We start from the raw sequence: 17,478 nt of genomic DNA, 5'->3' as shown, positions 1-17,478 counted from the left end.
TGGGCCCCAGCGGGCACTGGCTTACGCGCAGATTCACAGCATAGGCTTTTCGATTTCAGGATTCACATAAGCTTTTAAGAGCTTGTTTTGGAGCCCATATTTCAAAACTCAGTGGTGGAAAACACTTAAAATCAGCCTGATCTCACCTGACCCTAGCTTCTCCAAATGTGTCACGAGACAAATTTTGAAATAAATCCAAAATGCCACAGACTTCGTTTCCAAGAAGTTCTACCAGATTCGGACTATGTGTTTTAAGTCCTTGACCCACCATTGACGGTCGACGAATGACCTGACCATAATATCAGATACCACCGGCTTCATGTTGTCTAGGCCAGCATCTTCATTTTTCGTGAAGCTATTATACTCGGTCAGGAACCGATCAGCTGTAGGAGTCCGATCGACCCCCTCCCCCTCCCCTCCCCCCGGCCTCTAGGTACATTAGCTGCTGTAAATACGCCAATAAGGACAAGGGTGGACCCGAAGAAGAGAAAGTTGAATACTAAACACACTAATATGTCCAAAATAAGCTATGGATTTACTTGGGGTACTCCTAAGGATATTCGATGGGTAGTCTTGGGATTTGAGACGAGAATCTTGGGAAATTCTGGTCGAGATCTTGGGATGGAGCAAAAATGTGGATGGCATCACTGGTTAGGACGGCCGGTTTCTTTTGCGCGGCGTAGTTAGGTCGCCGCCCTCCTCGCGAGGCCGGTAACGTAAGTTAGGGCCACTAAAAAAAAAAAAAAAAAGATATTTATAGAGTTCAGTGGGTTGTTTCTGAGGAGATGTGGAGATGTGAATTATTAATTAATCACACTTTATTAGTATATAGGGCCTTGCACTTTATCATCTGGATTAGAAAAAAACGTTTCCTGCTGAGTGCAGAAAGGTAGGTAGGTGCATCGCCAGGTTCTATCACCAGGATTGGTGCAGTTATTGCAGTTGAAAGTCAAAGTTGGCTGTTCATGTTTAGGCCCTGTTCTTTATTTGGCCATCTACCCCATATTGCAGTTGTGATGACAAGCAGTTTTCAGTGTAGTTTTGTGATCTTTGATGTCATCAATTGGTGTCATTATTTTTCGTCAACTAAAAGTTATTTGAACTCTCCTTTCAATCGACTCAATCATACGAGTCACTCTAATTTTCAGGAATCAAATCAGTCAACCAGTCGCTAAAGTCAAACGAGTCAGTCAACCAGTCATCTCGAAAAGTCAATCGACTCAATCCAATCAACTCAAAATACGCGTTGAAACAAATCAATCAATTCAATCGACTTGATTGGTATACAACCCTGCTCAGGTCACGAAGCTGGGCAAAGGGTATCATATGACATAACATTCGATTCGGAAGGTCTTCCCGATTCCATTGGTGGCTTTCCTGACTCTCTAGCTCCATTTGATCGGGAGTTATTGACGAAAAACTCGTACGACCCTAGTGACGTTATAAATGACGTCACGCAAGGTTAACAATGCAAAAGTAAAGCATTGGACTTTGCAAGGAGTGCATGAAATCACGATACCATGTACGCGGGATAGTTTTAGGTCATTCTCGGCGCCAAAATAACAGTTTTTATATTTCCCCATTGATTTATAACAGTGATGTCACGTGACCGACCTGACCTCATGTAACCTTGCAAAAATTCCCAGATATACATACAAGTTGTGAGAGTCTCTGGAGGACACCATGTATGCGTCCGTCCTGTAACTTTCATCTCGGACAGCTATGGTCATTGGCGTCCAAAACAATGTCAGAACCAAACAGCCTTTTTCACCCTCGCGCTTATAGGAAAGAGGGTTGGATGAACCCTCTTTTCACTTTTTTCAGATGACTCAGACTTAAATTGAAATTTCAGTAACCCGTGATGTCACTAGGCAGCTTTACCACGCCATTTGTAAGCTCCCCTCCCGAAATCCCTATTCGAAACCGTTATCGTGACGCAAAATAAATACATTTATAGAAAGAACACCTTATAAATTTTTTGCATACTTCTTAACAATGAGCCAAATATTTTTTAAAGAAATAAAAATTCAAAAAAATCAAAATTCAAAAAAATTGGTCCCAAAGTCCAAAAATACAAATGAAAGAAAACTCGATATGTCATATATCAAAAACAGCGTATTTTTCGAAAGTTCAAAAATACTTATTAATCTGTTTCATTGCAAGTTCAATGTTATATAACATTTGGCATTTGAATAATCCGTCTTAGAGTTACAGCCCGCCAAACTTAGCGCTGCAAAGCAAGATCTAAAAAATGTTATACACCATAACTCAAAAAATACTTACCTATCTGATAAGCCTGAAATTGTTACAGGTGGATTCAGAGCCCCTGATTACCCCCGAGACCAATTCTCGTCAAATTCCGAGAGATGAGGGTGTCAAATTGGAAAAAAAGTGATACGATCTATCGTGGAATGCCCCAGGAATCACACAGAGACTCACCCTCAAAACTGCTGACCGTGACAGGACTCGAACCTGCAATCTCCTGATCCGAAGTCAGGCGCCTTATCCATTAGGCCACACGGCCGATGGGGAAAATTGGGCCGGGGCGATGTTCAGAATGGAAGACTGAATGGCTCTCCACCAAGGACGTCACACAGCGTGTAGTATATAAACATTAAAGTGGATGAAAACAAGGGCCTGGAGGGCATAAACGCCCATATTTAGTCACATGCCCAAAGATGAAGCTTTTCTTCTACATCGATTGCCCTAATGTGATGTCTGATGTGGCTCGGGTCAACGAGGCACCTTTCTCGATGGTCGTCGTCGATGGAGTCTAAAAACCGCCGGCGGGCACCTATTTTCACCGTGCACCGCTAGAAAGACGAGTCCTCCCGGGATGGTGGGAGTACCGACCTGACGCGGACGACGTGAATGTAGTCCGAGTGGCCGCGCAGCGAGGCCACCTTGATGCGCGTCTCGAGGTCGATCACCTGCACGTCGTGGTTGCCCGAGCCCACGTACAGCCGGTTGTCGTGCAGCTCCAGCGAGTTCACCTCCGGCTGCGAGAGGCTCTCGCTGTCGGCAGCGGGGCGCTGCGGTCAGCACGGCGGCGGCACGGCGGCTCCCGTACAGAGGGCGCCACTTGGAAACAGCCGACGGCGAGCGACAGTCGCAAGTGACGGTTGAATATGAACGGCGCGGTAAAAATAACAGTCGCCTGGCCATGACACTTACGACGTATGGAGAACCTTCACATTTTCCCCCTGTACTTTATCAACGACATTTCATTAGCTTATTAATCGAATGCGTAATAAGCCCACTATATAGTACCTACGGCAAATGCTCAACCAAATCGGTTGGACGCTTAAGCCTTAACGCGAGATCGTGCAAACCAACTCCGCGTAGTTTTAAATTCATACGATATCTACATTATCCCAGGAGATTATCTATAGATTGTCTGCTAGCAAAAACTCAGCTTTCACACGTAAGACATGCAAAGAAACTAAAGGTCTAAAAACATACGGACACCGCAGGGCACTGACCGATCGGATTCTATTGGAATGTTCCATGCCATTTTGAAGTTCTTCTTCAGAATATCGCTCCATTTGTAAGCCTGAAATGTAAAACGCTTGTCACACAACATACAATCATCAGGATGTCATATCACACAAAGTCATATCATCAGGATGTCCCGAAGTATTGGCATCGCGATTCCGTTTCAACCATGAAGTGGTCAGCCGAGTGACGCGCCAGTCGAACCATTTAGCCTTAGACAAACCACGTACAAATCATGGGAAACGGACATTCACCTACAGGTCTAGTCAGTTGTATAATGGTGCGCGAGAACACACTGATTTTGATGTGAGAGAGTTTACAGTTAGGGCTTTCAAACGGGTCGCAAGAGAAGTAGTGAAAACTGGCTAGTCTATAGCTTTTCTATGTGGCTCGCTTTTACTTTTAATCCTAACATTTCTCGATTGTCTGATAGTGAGATTATTCGCTTTGATGTTTACCGATCCGCTTTTACTGTCTATATGTACGTGTCCACTTTTGGATCTTTTGATCACGTTTTACACGTCTTATTTGTTTATCAATGCTTGTATGACGAAGACCTAGAATAGCCTCAACTTGAGGATTGGTCAGATATTGTGACAATAAACAATAATAATAATACAATGGAAAAACAATCATAAAGTAGGTACAAAAAGTGATGTGACCTTTGGAAGGCATTAACCCGCGCCCGGTTGGGGATCTCAGCCAATTGTTCAGTATTGTTAGACGCATTTATGAAATCTGATGACCAAGAGTAAGAGCTGTAAACCAAAATTAAAATTAAAAGGTAAATCTTTTTGTATTTACTAAAATACAAAAAGATTTAATTCTAATTTTGGCTTACAACTTTTGGTCATCAGATTTCATAGATCTCAGCAAACTTCGCCATGGTGGGGAGTCTTGGGGGGGGGGGGGGCGTATTTGGCCACACCAGGTTATCTCGGAAACTCAGAAAGCTAGAAAAACGCTGAAAGAAAAACAGTACACAGCTCGCTATAAAATCTTTCAGAATTGCAAAGATATTTTTTTATCAGGTCATCGCTGAGGTCACTGAAGGTCACCAACTGTAAAATTATCAGGATTTTTTAAATAGATTTTTACAATTTTCACAAATTAGCGCGTAACTCTGGCACGAATGGAGGTACAGCACCACGGGAAAGCGCATTCGATACTTCTTTCAAATCTCTGTCTGAATTAACCTCTCAGCTTTGACCAAGAGTCGACGGTTTAGGCTCCAGAGGGCAAAAGCTCTTAAAATTTGACGATCTTAACCCTATTACTGGTGGACTTTCTGGACGACGTTAACTGGTGGTGGTGGGTGTGGGGGGGGGCATTCGCCCCCCCCCCTTGATATCTCGAAAACTAGATGTCCGATCTTAATGGGACAAACGCCATTCGATCGCTCTCATCGTGAACTTTCAGATTTGCTATAAAAAGTAAAAAAAAGTTCAAAATTGGGAGTCCTGGACTGGAAGCAAAAAAAATCGAAAAATCGCGTTTTACATCGTATCACTATCAATGCTATAACTTCTTTATTTTTTTGACCGATTTTGATACAACTTCAGGGAACCCTTCTTCATGAACTGGTCTATCATATATATTCCGGCATTTTGGATATTTCAAAAATCATAGGCGGATTCAGGTAACCTAATTTGGGATGATGTTTTGAGCTTTTGTCATGGCATTTCATGTGTATTATTACATGATATGTCATATATCATGTAAAATATGCAACGTGAGCACGAAATCACGTTTTCGTTAATCATCAGGCATGCTAAGACTGAAAAAAGGTACCTGGGTCCGCCTATTCCAATATTTTCATTGTAGAATGACGTCACAGTCTTTAGGTGCATAAATATGACGGGAGGTGCCACTGATCACCATTACAAACCTAAGTAAGTCGCTGCTTAGCGGCAAATGTCGGAACAGTCAAAGCTGGGCCAAAACTACCCCCGAGAAACTCGTCCTGGAGACGTCTCTGCGCAAGCTCAAACTCAAAAATTTGACACAACGTGCCCAATGAATGGCAAGGAAAAGTCACCAAAGTTAAATCCCCTAGCTAGAGTGTTTTTCCGTTGAGAGCAAAAAAAAAAAACTACAGGTGGGGGCCGATTCGGTCCCCCCCCCCCCACCAGTAATAGGGTTTAGGAAAACGTTCTCCTTCAATAACATTTAGACCCAGCTTGTATTACTATAGTCACCGTGGTATTGCTCTGATTTTACCGGCATCGCGTTTCTCTCGTTGAGACGTAGCGAATGAACTATAAGTTGACTTTCAAATGCAAAGGCCAACTGAAAAAATTGACCCGCGAAAAAACCTACCTGTGCCCCGATGTTTCAGTGTTTAGTACAGCTTTCATTCAAAACTGGCACATATCAAAATTTAATGTTCTCCCATTGCATTGACTGATTATGCATCTCTATATATAGAGTAGAGAAGTCTGTGGCAGAGGTATAAAGGAATGGTGGCCAATGCACCTTATCCCTCATCATACACAGTAAGTACACCTAAACTACACACATCGTACGCTGATACGGGCTACTATTCACAGGATTTTTGTTTTAGTGGAATATCAAGTTGCTGAAAGAAGAAGTGTCTTTGATTCCTATCGCCACCATAATCGAAGACACCGCCTCGACAGCCGTGCTGGAGAGCACCGCGGGTGTGTGCCGCGTCCCCCGGAGGCCGGCGCAGGGCGCCCTGCCCGTCTCACCTGGATGAGGCCGCTGGTGCCCGCTATCAGGTGGCTCTCGTCACAGACCAGGGCGTAGACAGGTGCCTCGCCGGTGGAGAAGCGCAGCTCGGGACGCCGGAACTCCCGCAGTGACTCCTCGTTAGCTGACAGCTCCACAATCTTCTTCACACTGCAAATGTGTGAGCGGAGGAATGCATCAGACAACCTGGCCAAGCTGCTATCAAACGTGGATCGTTTATCGTACTACTTTAAAATGTGGGCCCTGATCAGAAATTCGATGATGTGTAAAGAAAGCAAAAAGCAGAATTTTAAGGAGAATATAATGTGACTTTGATTTGACATGCCAAAAGTAATGTAAAATATATTAAACGGCATTGGCAACGCCTGTAACAATTTGCATAGGTAGGTCCACATGCATGTGACACAGTAAAATGCAAAGTGCAGATGATTGCAATGATCCAAAGCATTTTGTAACTCAGTTCTAGTGCTGCATCAGTGCGTTCATGACCGATATGTCTGGAGGACGTGAACTCACTCGTAGCAGGCGATGTTGCCGAACCCATCGCCGGCCGCCAAATAACCCCCACAGGCAGAAAACGCCTGGCAAAAGACAGTTGTATACAGCTCCTTCTTCATATCGCAGCAATTACTGCAGAGTAGCCTCAGGCCAACCAATCAGGCTTGGAAGCTCTGCATCCAGCACTCGTATCTGTGAACTCCACACCAAGCCTGAAAAGATGACAGTAATGACTTGGTAGGGGAATGCAGTACATAGTTATATGTATATTGTGATGATGTATACCTATGAGTTATACCTCGTATAGGTACAGTCACCAGCACTTGCTACTAATCACCTCGTTTTTGCTCAGTAGTTTGAAGACCGATCAATTCTCAGTCGAGCAAGATACGTCAAACGATCAGTTTGGTCCTCCGATTTTCGAATATCTAACTTGTTTTTGTATGTTCGAAGCATTTTGGGATGAGGAGCCAAAAAACGTCTTTTCTGTCCTAAAGTTGCCCCAAGAAGTCGTAGAACCTAGCCCCGCCTCTGATCCACAGACCACTAGTGCCATCTCTTGTCAGCCGAACAAACCGCAGAAGTAAATAATGTCACGTGACCTTTGCACACGCTACAATTACTACGCAGTTGTAGTGGGGGAAGCGGGGCGGAGGCGTGGAGAGGGACGCGATCGGTCGGCTGGGGTCAGGTCGCCGAGGTCAGAGGTCATCCGCCGGAGGGTGTTTGGGCGGTTGGGCCGTGTGGGCTGGGGCCTGCGGAGTGGGGAGCGCCTGGACCTGTCTGGAAACAAGTTCTACAGCGCTGTGGCAGTCGAGAATATTGTGAGAAAAGAGAGAGAGAAAGAGAGAGAGAGAGAGGAGAGAGAGAGAGAGAGAGAGAGAGAGAGGGAGAGGGAGGGAGGGAGAGGGAGAGAGGGAGAGGGGGAGGGAGAGAGAGGGAGAGGGAGAGAGGGAGAGCGAGAGGGAGGGAGAGCGAGAGAGGGAGAGAGAGGGAGAGAGAAGGAGAAAGGGAGAGAGATAGAGGGGGAGAGAGAGAGAGAGAGAGAGAGAGAGAGAGAGAGAAAGAAAGAGAGAGAGAGAGGAGAGAAAGGGAGAGAGAAGGAGAAGAGGAGAGAGATGGAGAGAGAGAGAGAGAGAGAGAGAGAGAGAGAGAGAGAGAGAGAGAGAGAGAGAGAGAGAGAGAGAGAGAGAGAGAGAGAGAGAGAGAGAGAGAGAGAGAGAGAGAGAGAGAGAGAAAGAAGAAAGACTGGAGGGAAGGGATAAGGACGGGAGGAGAGAAAACAGAGACAGAAAAGGAAAACCAGGGAGGGTAAAATGAGAGAGGGTAATGGGTAAATCAGTGAGGGGGAGCGAGAGAGAAAATATTTAAATGTGTCAGCTTGTTTCGTATGTAAAATGTAAATTTGCTTTCCATCATTTCAGCTTCGGATTGGAAATTAAATCTTAGCATCCTTATGATAAACAAACGCTGACGGGATGGGGACGTTTTTATGGTCGTCGTTGGCAGCTCTGCACTAATGGGGATGATGTTGAGGGTTTCGCAAATATTTCATAAAAGAGATGCTATTTTTTGCATCACCTATTAAACATTTTTTTACGTTTGCTATGAAAATGTTAGGCCCAGGGCCAGTTCCTTCAAGATCAGCTCCACGACTCCACAGCTTACAACAGGAGCTAGCTAACATAACAATTCACCCGAGCCGTATGTTGATGGCATGAACTTTCCGTCGAGTGCTTTCACGCCCCTCCGTCTAACTCAGCTCCTGGGCCACGTTGCGACACGCGGTAAGCGGCAATCGAAAGAGCGTCAAAAATAAGAAGGAAAACACTCGGTGATTTTAAGGTCAGGGCAAAGGTCAGGTCACCAGAGTTCATCAAAGGTCAAATTTTGTCGATTTCAACGATTTTAAACACCCGACGACTAACTCTGGAACCAATAGAGCTACAGCGCCGTGGAAAAGCGCATTCGATAGCTCTTTTAACGCTCTTTCGCCAACATATCCTCAAATTTGACCTCAGATCAACGGTTTAGCCCCCAGAGGTCACCGCTCTGATTGACTTCAAATTTGACCTCAGATCAACGGTGACCCCGTGTTTTCACCGCTCTAGCACGTCTCTGTCAAATCAAAAGTTATAGTAAAAAAAAAACTGCTGAAGACCTTTCATGACCTGAGATGACCTCATGGGCACTCAAAGGGGGCACAGGAGCAATTTCCCGATTCAGAGTGTCATGTTTACATTACATATGAACCGATGTTTGAGAGGGTGTAGAACGACATTCGGCCAAAAGAGGCTCATTTCAATTTTCTCCCATTGATTTATATGGAGCAGTCGTAAAATTGAACTGACCTTAGGTCACAACTCACAGATATAGAAAAAAATCCGAGATACCCATTTTATACATACTGTTACCCTAAGCAAGTACTGAAAGTTTAAAAGTGATCGCTCAGTAGGTGTAGCCACAGCGAGCTTTCTAACTTTTTCTGAGGTAAGGTCACTTAACGTTACCTTGTGACCTGACCTTGAATGACCGGGATCTGAAATTTTCATAGCATGTGCGAAAAAGATGTCGGAGCGGGTGTATCTAGAACAGCGGCGCTACGCGTCGCCGTTTTTTAAATATTCGCGAAAAACCTAGGGGGGGGGCGTAAAAACTCCCCCCAGGACGGCGCGGATCAAACGGCCCCTGAGACCTCGGGATGGTGCCCCTGAGACCTCGGGATGGTGCCCCTGAGACCTTGGGATGGTGCCCCTGAGACTTCGAGATGGTGCCCCCTCAGACCCGGGGAGAATGCTCCTTCAGACCTCGGATTTCGGAAAAGTGCCGCCATGGAAACTTGGAATGGTGCCCCCGGAGACTTCGAGATGGTGCCCCCAGACCTCGCGATGGTGCCGCCGGAGACCTCGGGATGGTGCCCCGGACCATCAAGATGGTGCCCTCTCCGACCTTGGGATGGTGCTCGCGGAGAACTCGGGATAGTGCCAGCTGAGAACTCGAGATGGTGCCCCGCGGACCTCGGGATGGAAATAAATGGACAATATTAAACTAAAAACTAAAAAACTAAAATTAACTAAAAAACCCGAGGCGAGGGACAGAAATGGGCCTCCGGGAGACCCCGAAAACGGTACCCTATTCCGATAGACCTGGATGGTGCCCCCTTAGGAGACCTCTGGGTTAAAGCTCCCGTCGGTGACCTCCGTGATGAATTAAAAAAAAAACTCCGTGATGGGCCCCGGGAGACCCAAGGGGGGGGGGAGAATGGCCCCATGCCCCCCCTCTAGATCCGCCACTGAAATGATCTGACCCAATACCTTACCTAAAAACGACCAAAGCCTTCCTTCATTGTCCGAGAACCGCTGACAGTTGATAGCTCAATGACACTAGAGCCGTGCATAAGGAGGCGTGAAAACACTCTCCTCATCTCGATTTATTACGAGAGGACCATGTCAGGGCGTGAGAAAGGTGTTCTCAAAATAGATGACACTGTATGAATGAGTAAATAATTCGCGCCCCGTTGTGTTATTGGCGGACCCTACCACCTGATGGGGTGGTGCAGCCGTTTCGCCCCCCACCTGAGATATCGGAAAGTTTCCGACCGATTTGGAAAATTCGAAGAACGTTTGATAGCCCCACCAGGGAACTACCTTGTTACCAGGTTTCGTTGACCTAGGTGCAACCCATGATGTCACAGGTCAGGTCAAATGTTGCATTTTTTTCACCAATTTAGTCTAAGGAATGCGTTAAAGTCAGTTAAAACCCGGCGGCCGCTGGGCCTCCGCCCACCCGCCGGCCGCTGGGGGGGGGGGGGGGGGGCATATAGTTGCCCCCCCTTTACTTCTGCGACGATATCGTCGCAGATAGAGAAGCGAAACTTTGCACACATCTTCCTGAATACCTAGCCGAGGTTGTGTCCAAATTTGGTGTCGATCCCATTTGAAATGACGTCACAGTGACGTCATAAGTGAAATTATAGATTTGCGGCTCTCATATTCCTCACGATACATCAGATATATGGGACCGAAAATAAAGGGCCGATTATTGGTCAGAAACTAGATGGAAGTGTAGTTAGATGTTTTAGGATGACAGCAGGTGCTGTCTAGTTCATTGACAGTTGAGTTTCATGCTCAGCGTCATCAGAAACGGTCCATATCGGAAAACGACAAAACCTTATGACGTCACTGTGACGTCATCTTAGGTACTACAACCACCAAACTTTCCTCAAACATTGCCTAGGTATTCATTTGAAGCTATGCCAAGTTTCACGTTCGTAGCTCATCAGGTTTCGGAGATATTTCACAAAACGTAAAGGGGGGGGGGGGCAACTTTATGCCCCCCCCCCCCCCCCCCAGCGGCTCGTGGGTTAACATATCAAATAAAAGGCATGTTATCGAAAAACCGATGGAGCGTGGTTGCCCAATACATATGTTGCCTAAAGAGGTCACTGATGCCAGGTCAGGTCACAGAGGTCAGGTCACTAAGGGTCACAATATGAACCCAACTATGCTAATTGCTAGGGTCACGTGATACATGTTTTATGGTCAATTTTACATTTGAAATTCAATGGTGTGGGCTAGACGGCCATTGGGGCCGGTTTAGATTGCGTTCTGGTGGAGGTCAGGTCAAGGTCAGGTCAAAAAAGGTTAACCCTCGCCGGACCTATTGGTTTTCTACATACGCGCCGGCCGAGGGGGGGGCGGGTACGACCCCCCCCCCCCTCGCCGTTTCGCCCCTGGTGGAGCTAGCGCGTCGCGGAAAAAACGAGCGTGTGCGCCGTTACGAGACGCAGAGATTGGTACCCGATTTTAAGGTCCTAGGTCAACCGGTGACCTCTGAGGTCAGGTCAAGTGCCCCAGGGTACGGTTCAGTTTTTGGTGAATAACTTCGCAAAAAACGGCCGCAGAGCGCCGATTTTGGCAGCATCGTGTTCGCCTCGCTCAGGCGCGTCGAATGATATACTTTTTGTCCGGGTCAGGTCAACTTGGGGTGTTGACCTCAGGTCAAGGTCAGGTCAGCACCCCCAGGTCACGAAGCTGGTCGAAAGAGGTCATGTCGCATATCATTCGATTCGGCAGGCCTTCCTGAGTCCATTGGTGCCTTTCCCGACTCGCTAGCTCAATTTGATCAAGAGTTATTGACGAAAAACTAATTTGACCTTGATGACGTCATAAATGACGTCACGCAAGGTCAACATTGCAAAAGTGACGCATCTAACCTTGCAAGGAGTGCATCAAATCACGATTCTGTGTGCTTGAGATAGTTGGAGATCGTTCCCGGCGCCAGAATAGCAGTTTGAATTTTTCCCCATTGACTTATAATGGTGAGGTCACGAAAATGACCTGACCTCATATGACCTTTAGGAAAAATCCGAGATATACAAGTTGTGGGACTCATAATGGATACTAGATCCTGCAAGTTTCATTTCCCTGTGACATCTCCTCTGGCAGTGAGGGCGTTGCGAAGTTGCGACATCTGAAGACCGTGCAGAGGTTTACTTATGACGTCATAGGTCAGTGACCTGACCTGACCTAAAAATGCGGTTGGTGTCAGAAGATCCGGCTTGGATCAAAGGTCAGGTATGCCAAGTTTCAGCTCTCTATCGCCAGCGTGTTCGGAGCTATCGCGAAAAAAACCCTGTGGGGGGGGGGGGCGGCACCCGCCCCCCCCCTCGGCCGGCGAGGGTTAAATTTCAGAGTTTATATTTTGCATAAAAGGGGTATCTATTCGATGCAGCTCATCACGGGAAATCCAATGGTGGTCTTTGGCTTGCTCTGTGTGTTCTGTGACGGCTAAAAATTGAGTTTGAAAATTTTACGTAATATATTTTGAGTAGTGTTTTTTGCCATAACTTTGCTAAAAATGGAGCTATCGAGTTTAAGTTTGGCATATCTAGAGCAGATAGTTCTATAACATACATATATTCCAGCTTTAATTTTGAATGTTGTTGGTATTTTCGGGGTGTTATACTTCTATAGTTTTGATGGTCGAACTAAATTTTTGTTTAGAAATCAGAGTTATCAGTTTTGTGGTGCTGTTTATTTTACATCTTTTTTATCTTGAATATTTTTTTGTTATCTTCAAAACTGTAAGCGTGACAGCTCTTCCCGCTAAACCTTTTATTGGGTCGAAAATGACAGAACATGACGTCACTCTGACGTCATTTGTGACTAACCTTTTATAAGAGCTCTGGAAAAATTTGGTCACAAGGTGTAAAAATGATGCCCGGAGGGGTCTTGAAAGTTTGGTGACGACCTACGCTATACTTTAGGAGATGTCGACTGAAAAGGAGAGGGGGCTGTTTCGCGCCCCCCCCCCCCCCCAACGGGGCTCGAGGCTTTCAGTTGTTGCTCTCACATAACTCTTGGTTATATTACAACGTAGTGGAATTGCAAGTGGCAAATAAGCTTCCTGCCAGCGCCGGACCCGAGTTTAAACATGCAGGCTGAATTTTAACATTTGACTTTAAAAAAAATTACCGTTGAGCTTTTTAGAAGTTGTATGAACTGTTCAGCTCCTTTTTTGGTCCATCAGAGCGGGCTTGTGTGTCATTTGTCAATCAAAATCGAATTAAAAACTTTTTATTGGGTCTGGTTATCTCGCCAAATTCTTAACTGAATCGTTTAGTAGCTTTTGATTGGGCACTGCCCACGTTGTCTGTCAAACTTTTTGTGTCAACGAGAAGAGGCTGCTGACATCGTTTGTCGCGGTTAGATAATACCAATCCACGTCCCAGTGTGGCTGCTCGATCGCACTTTCCCTGGCCCACCTCTCCCACCAGGCTAGGTTTTGCCCGGCACAGCCCGCACAGCCGTCGCTTCAGTGCCTCGGGCGGTGACCCGTGCAAAGGGGCTCACAATTCGTATAGTGCCGTGGCTCTCAAACCAACACAGAACGGTGAAACGCACAGGCTAACCTTCCATATAAGGCGAACGGCTGATTCTGGCGCCGGGGCTTCATTCATGCTAAGGCGCCCAATCACAGCGCCGCATTTCAGTTAGTGTCGGGCGCAAAAGCTGCTATGCTCCGCCCCTCCATCACGTGACCCTGCCCTCACGTGGCCTCAGTCACGTGGTGTTTCCACTTCTTGGCGCATGGCGGCGCTAGTCTCGCAAGGGCGGTGGTAGCTTGCTCCCCCGCCGTCCGGGGGTGATGGGTAGCAAGTGCTGGTGACTGTACATGACTGGTATATGTACACTATAAGGAGTTTATATTTTATTGTGCTGCTCTCATGATCAACTGCTACAATCCCAAAAACATCATGAGGCACATCCAAAAATGCATTAGCATGCATCAGTCATGTATGTCTCTGTAGGTATCAATTTGTGTGCATGCATGTGAACATCAACAACAAACTGCCCCACACAGTTTTTAAGTGCATTAACCCTCGCCGGCGCAGGCCATTTTGCGTCCTTTAACGTCACAAGGGGGGGGGGGATGGTTGGTACGACCCCCCGCGATTGGCCCCTAATAAAGCTAGAGCTTCGCGAAAAAACGAGTGTGTTGCCCGTCACGAGAGGAAACCGATGATACCCAATTTCAAGGTCCTATGTCGTCGGTTGAACTTCCATGTCAGGTCAATGACCCACATGTCGGGAAAATCGGGACCTATTAGAAAGTCGTAAAGTGTGGCTGCTATGGGGTTTTTCGGGGTGCTGATCACGAATATCATGTTTGTTTTGATCACAGATCATGTATTTAAGCATTTAGACCAGGTCGGGTCAGGTCAGGTCAACCAGTAGGGGTCGTGCGGGGTATTCGTAGTACGTGTCAACCGCCCCTGACAGCTTCGTAACACGTTACAATACGAAGGCACCAAAACCAAAACTAAATGTTCAAATTTTTGCTAAATTCGAATTCAGCTCGAAAAACTAGCCTTGAATGAGTTGAAACATATAAAACTCGAAAAAGTGAACCGAGGTCACCAAAGGTCAATGACCTGACTTGACCTTCAGTGACCTTGACATCCACCCTAATGCATGGGAGCAACATCAAATCACATGTTTGAACGTTTGAAACCACGAAAAGCTTGCAAACGCGCGGCTAATGCGAGCCGACATACGCCGAATGGCGATTCCGGCCAAACATGGCCTCGGAAAGTAGGTCACAGGTCAAAGGTCATTTGGGTCAGGTCATGAAATTTTCAGGGTTGGTGTAAAATTGATCAATGCGAGGGTACTTAAAGTTTCGTTGTGATCGGCCACTTTTTACGCGAGTTATTCGCGAAAAACCTTAGGGAGGTGCATCCCCCTGTGCCGGCGAGGGTTAAAGCCCTCGCCCGCACATGCCATTTTCCCATCCTAGAACGCACATGGGGGGGGACGTGGTTGCCACCCCCCCCCCCCCGCGCCATTTCGTTCCTGTTGGAGATAGAGCTTCGCGGTAAAGACCAAAAAAATTCTTTGGGAAGAGACAAGTCCAATGATACCCAGTTTTACCTTCTCAGGTCAGTCATTGACCTTCCATGTCAGGTCAAACTAAAAAATGTTGCTGTTTTGGGTCACCGTTGGATATCAAGTGCGCTGCTTATCATATACCGATGACGATGCCGTTTTCTGGTGCCAAGCCAGCTAGAACATCTTTGTCACACTACCCGACCAGGTTTTTGCTGCTGAGGTCATTTCAGGTCAAGTTAGGTCAAGGTCAATATGTGTTTGTATGCCTGTGTGTGTCTGTGTGTATACTGATGTGTGCACCGATTGTTTATGTCAGTGTTCATGTTACATGAAATCATGATCTGAGCTAAGAGCTTTTACGAAAATTGCAGTAAAAAATTCACGAAAAGTAAATTCAGCTTGCCTAAAACGCAATTATTTTAGATGACCTAGGTTGACCTTGACCTTGACATCTGCTCTCACCACACACACAGAGTCCAGCACTCTACTGACTAAGCTACAGGGCTGGCTAAAAATTTAAGACGTTTACCTACCTATCAAATTCAAAAAAAAAAAAAATGTTGCCCTGTTGAACTCCTGTATGCTGATACAGGGAATACTTTATACCTAAATAGTTAATTGTGGCATCTATGTCAAAGTTCAGGACATTGACGACCGACATCAAATTCCATGAAATCTGATGAGAAGCAATTGTAATTGAATACAGACAAATGATGAGATACTGATAAAAATGTTTTCTGTAGTAGAAATGGATCGCTTTCAGTAACTCAGTGCCAGAGCTGGGCATTGGCTCATGGCTGGGCTACCGAGCCCAAAAGAGTTGTGGAGTTGCGAGTTGCGGAAGCAAAAATTCTCAAGGGCAACCGCTACCACCGAGGCCACCACTGAGATACCACTGAGATAGATATGAGTATGAGATAGGTACAGGATTTAAGCGAGATACAGGTTCCACCGTTCCAGGGCAAGTTTATGGTATTTATCTCATCAAGACTTATCAATTGATATGCAACATGAACTCTTTGGGTCAGGTTGTGACCTTGACCTAAGGTCAAATTTTCAATTTGAGGTTTTGGGGTTATCTTGTATATAATTGATGACCTCCAAACACCACCCCTTGAGAAATGCTATGGTGATGCGATTACATTATTGACCTAGCGTTATTTTATGAGAAGGTATGCCTAAAAAAACTAGTTCCGGCTATTTTGACAATTTTTTTACCCCTGGCTGGAGGCCAAACCATTGACTTGAGGCTGACATCTTTATTCAGATAGTGTTATAAATGGGCTTTCACTTCTTTTTTCCGTGCCGCTCTAGCTCTTCTGGATCTTGAGTTAGAGCGTCTGAAACTGAAAATTCTCCAAATCCGGGAAAACCTGGAACATTTTACTTTGTTCATCTCTGGTAATGTTCAAAAGGTACTACCTATCAGACATAACACTGCACTTCAGGACTTTAACTGAAAAAACATAGGTACCTAACAGAGGCTGGTAGCAGAGTCGTGGAGTTGCGAGTTGCGGTCTTACGATCTGCAAAATAGGTGGTTTCAGAGTTGCGATTGCGCTTTGGGTACCTCAGGCTGGGGAAGGTAGCGGTAGCGGTTTCCAAATTTCGGTAGCGATGCCCACCTCTGCTCACTGCAAAAAAAAAGAAGCAAATGACAAACATGCCCTATTATTATCTGATTTCGGGCCAGACTAGAAAAAATACACGTTATGCCGAATATGTCCGGCGTAGTGGCGGAATTGCGCCGAAAATTTCAGCGCACGTCCGGCGTAACTTCGCATGCGCCGAATTCAGCGCATGGCGGCGGACGAATTTTTCGGCGCAGGGCTGTCGCATAATATTTTGGCGAAAGACGGTCACCGAATTTATGCCTTACGCTGGTCAATCTAGCAGCAGATTCGCCCCGCGGGCGGCTCTGGAGAGGTCGCGGGACGAGACGTCCCCGCCCCGTCCGTCCCCGCCCCGGTCGTCGCGTGGTCGAACTGGCGAGCCGCCCTGAGTCTATTCAGCGGAGGAACGGCCGCCCAGGTGAGGCCTCAACCTTCGGCGTAGAGATAGGTATGGAAAACCTTGTTGAACGTCGCCAAGCGTCGTTAAGCAATAACAGTGGGTTCCTGCCCACTGCAGTATCGAGGGGAATGAGAGCGCGGACGACCTGGCAAAACAGGCAGCCGCCCTGCCCTCAAACGCCCGATCGCTGACCAGGGCGGTTCTTTGTGCGGCCTCGCATCAGGCCTCGCGACAACTGCTCAGAATCACTATCAAGCCACTCCTCGGGAGCACGCCGCCGCTCCCTATCCCCGGAGAGGACCGAGAGGATACCATTTCGGTGCACCATATGAGGGCGGGCCACCGCCCACCGGGGCCGCTCGCTCCA

At 46.6% G+C, this 17,478-nt stretch overlaps 1 protein-coding gene and 1 non-coding gene across 15 annotated transcripts in view; both read right to left on the bottom strand.

Moving 5' to 3' along the window:
* The window catches only part of LOC122382740 (THO complex subunit 6 homolog), a 33,972-nt gene that overhangs the window by 8,784 nt on the left and 7,710 nt on the right, over window positions 1-17,478 (bottom strand). For 10 of the 14 annotated variants that reach the window (XM_043368465.1, XM_043368462.1, XM_043368468.1 and 7 more), the window contains exons 2-5: window positions 6,724-6,917; window positions 6,207-6,357; window positions 3,483-3,553; window positions 2,854-3,015 (exon numbers count right to left, since the gene is read on the bottom strand). In XM_043368465.1, the coding sequence (XP_043224400.1) occupies window positions 2,854-3,015; window positions 3,483-3,553; window positions 6,207-6,357; window positions 6,724-6,824 (485 nt within the window). In that variant the 5' untranslated portion in view covers window positions 6,825-6,917. Of the gene's footprint in view, window positions 1-2,853; window positions 3,016-3,482; window positions 3,554-6,206; window positions 6,358-6,723; window positions 6,921-16,572; window positions 16,733-17,478 lie in introns of those variants that run through there. The other 4 variants (XM_043368459.1, XM_043368457.1, XM_043368456.1 and 1 more) reach the window with 4 other exon arrangements.
* On the bottom strand, window positions 2,452-2,524 carry Trnar-ucg. Its single transcript has one exon. It is a non-coding gene; the product is annotated as a tRNA-Arg (tRNA).

Source organism: Amphibalanus amphitrite, unplaced genomic scaffold (assembly GCF_019059575.1).
Source record: "Amphibalanus amphitrite isolate SeventyFive unplaced genomic scaffold, NRLGWU_Aamphi_draft 000146F_arrow, whole genome shotgun sequence".
NCBI lineage: Eukaryota > Metazoa > Arthropoda > Thecostraca > Balanomorpha > Balanidae > Amphibalanus > Amphibalanus amphitrite.
This window is presented reverse-complemented; position numbering and strand designations above follow the sequence as displayed.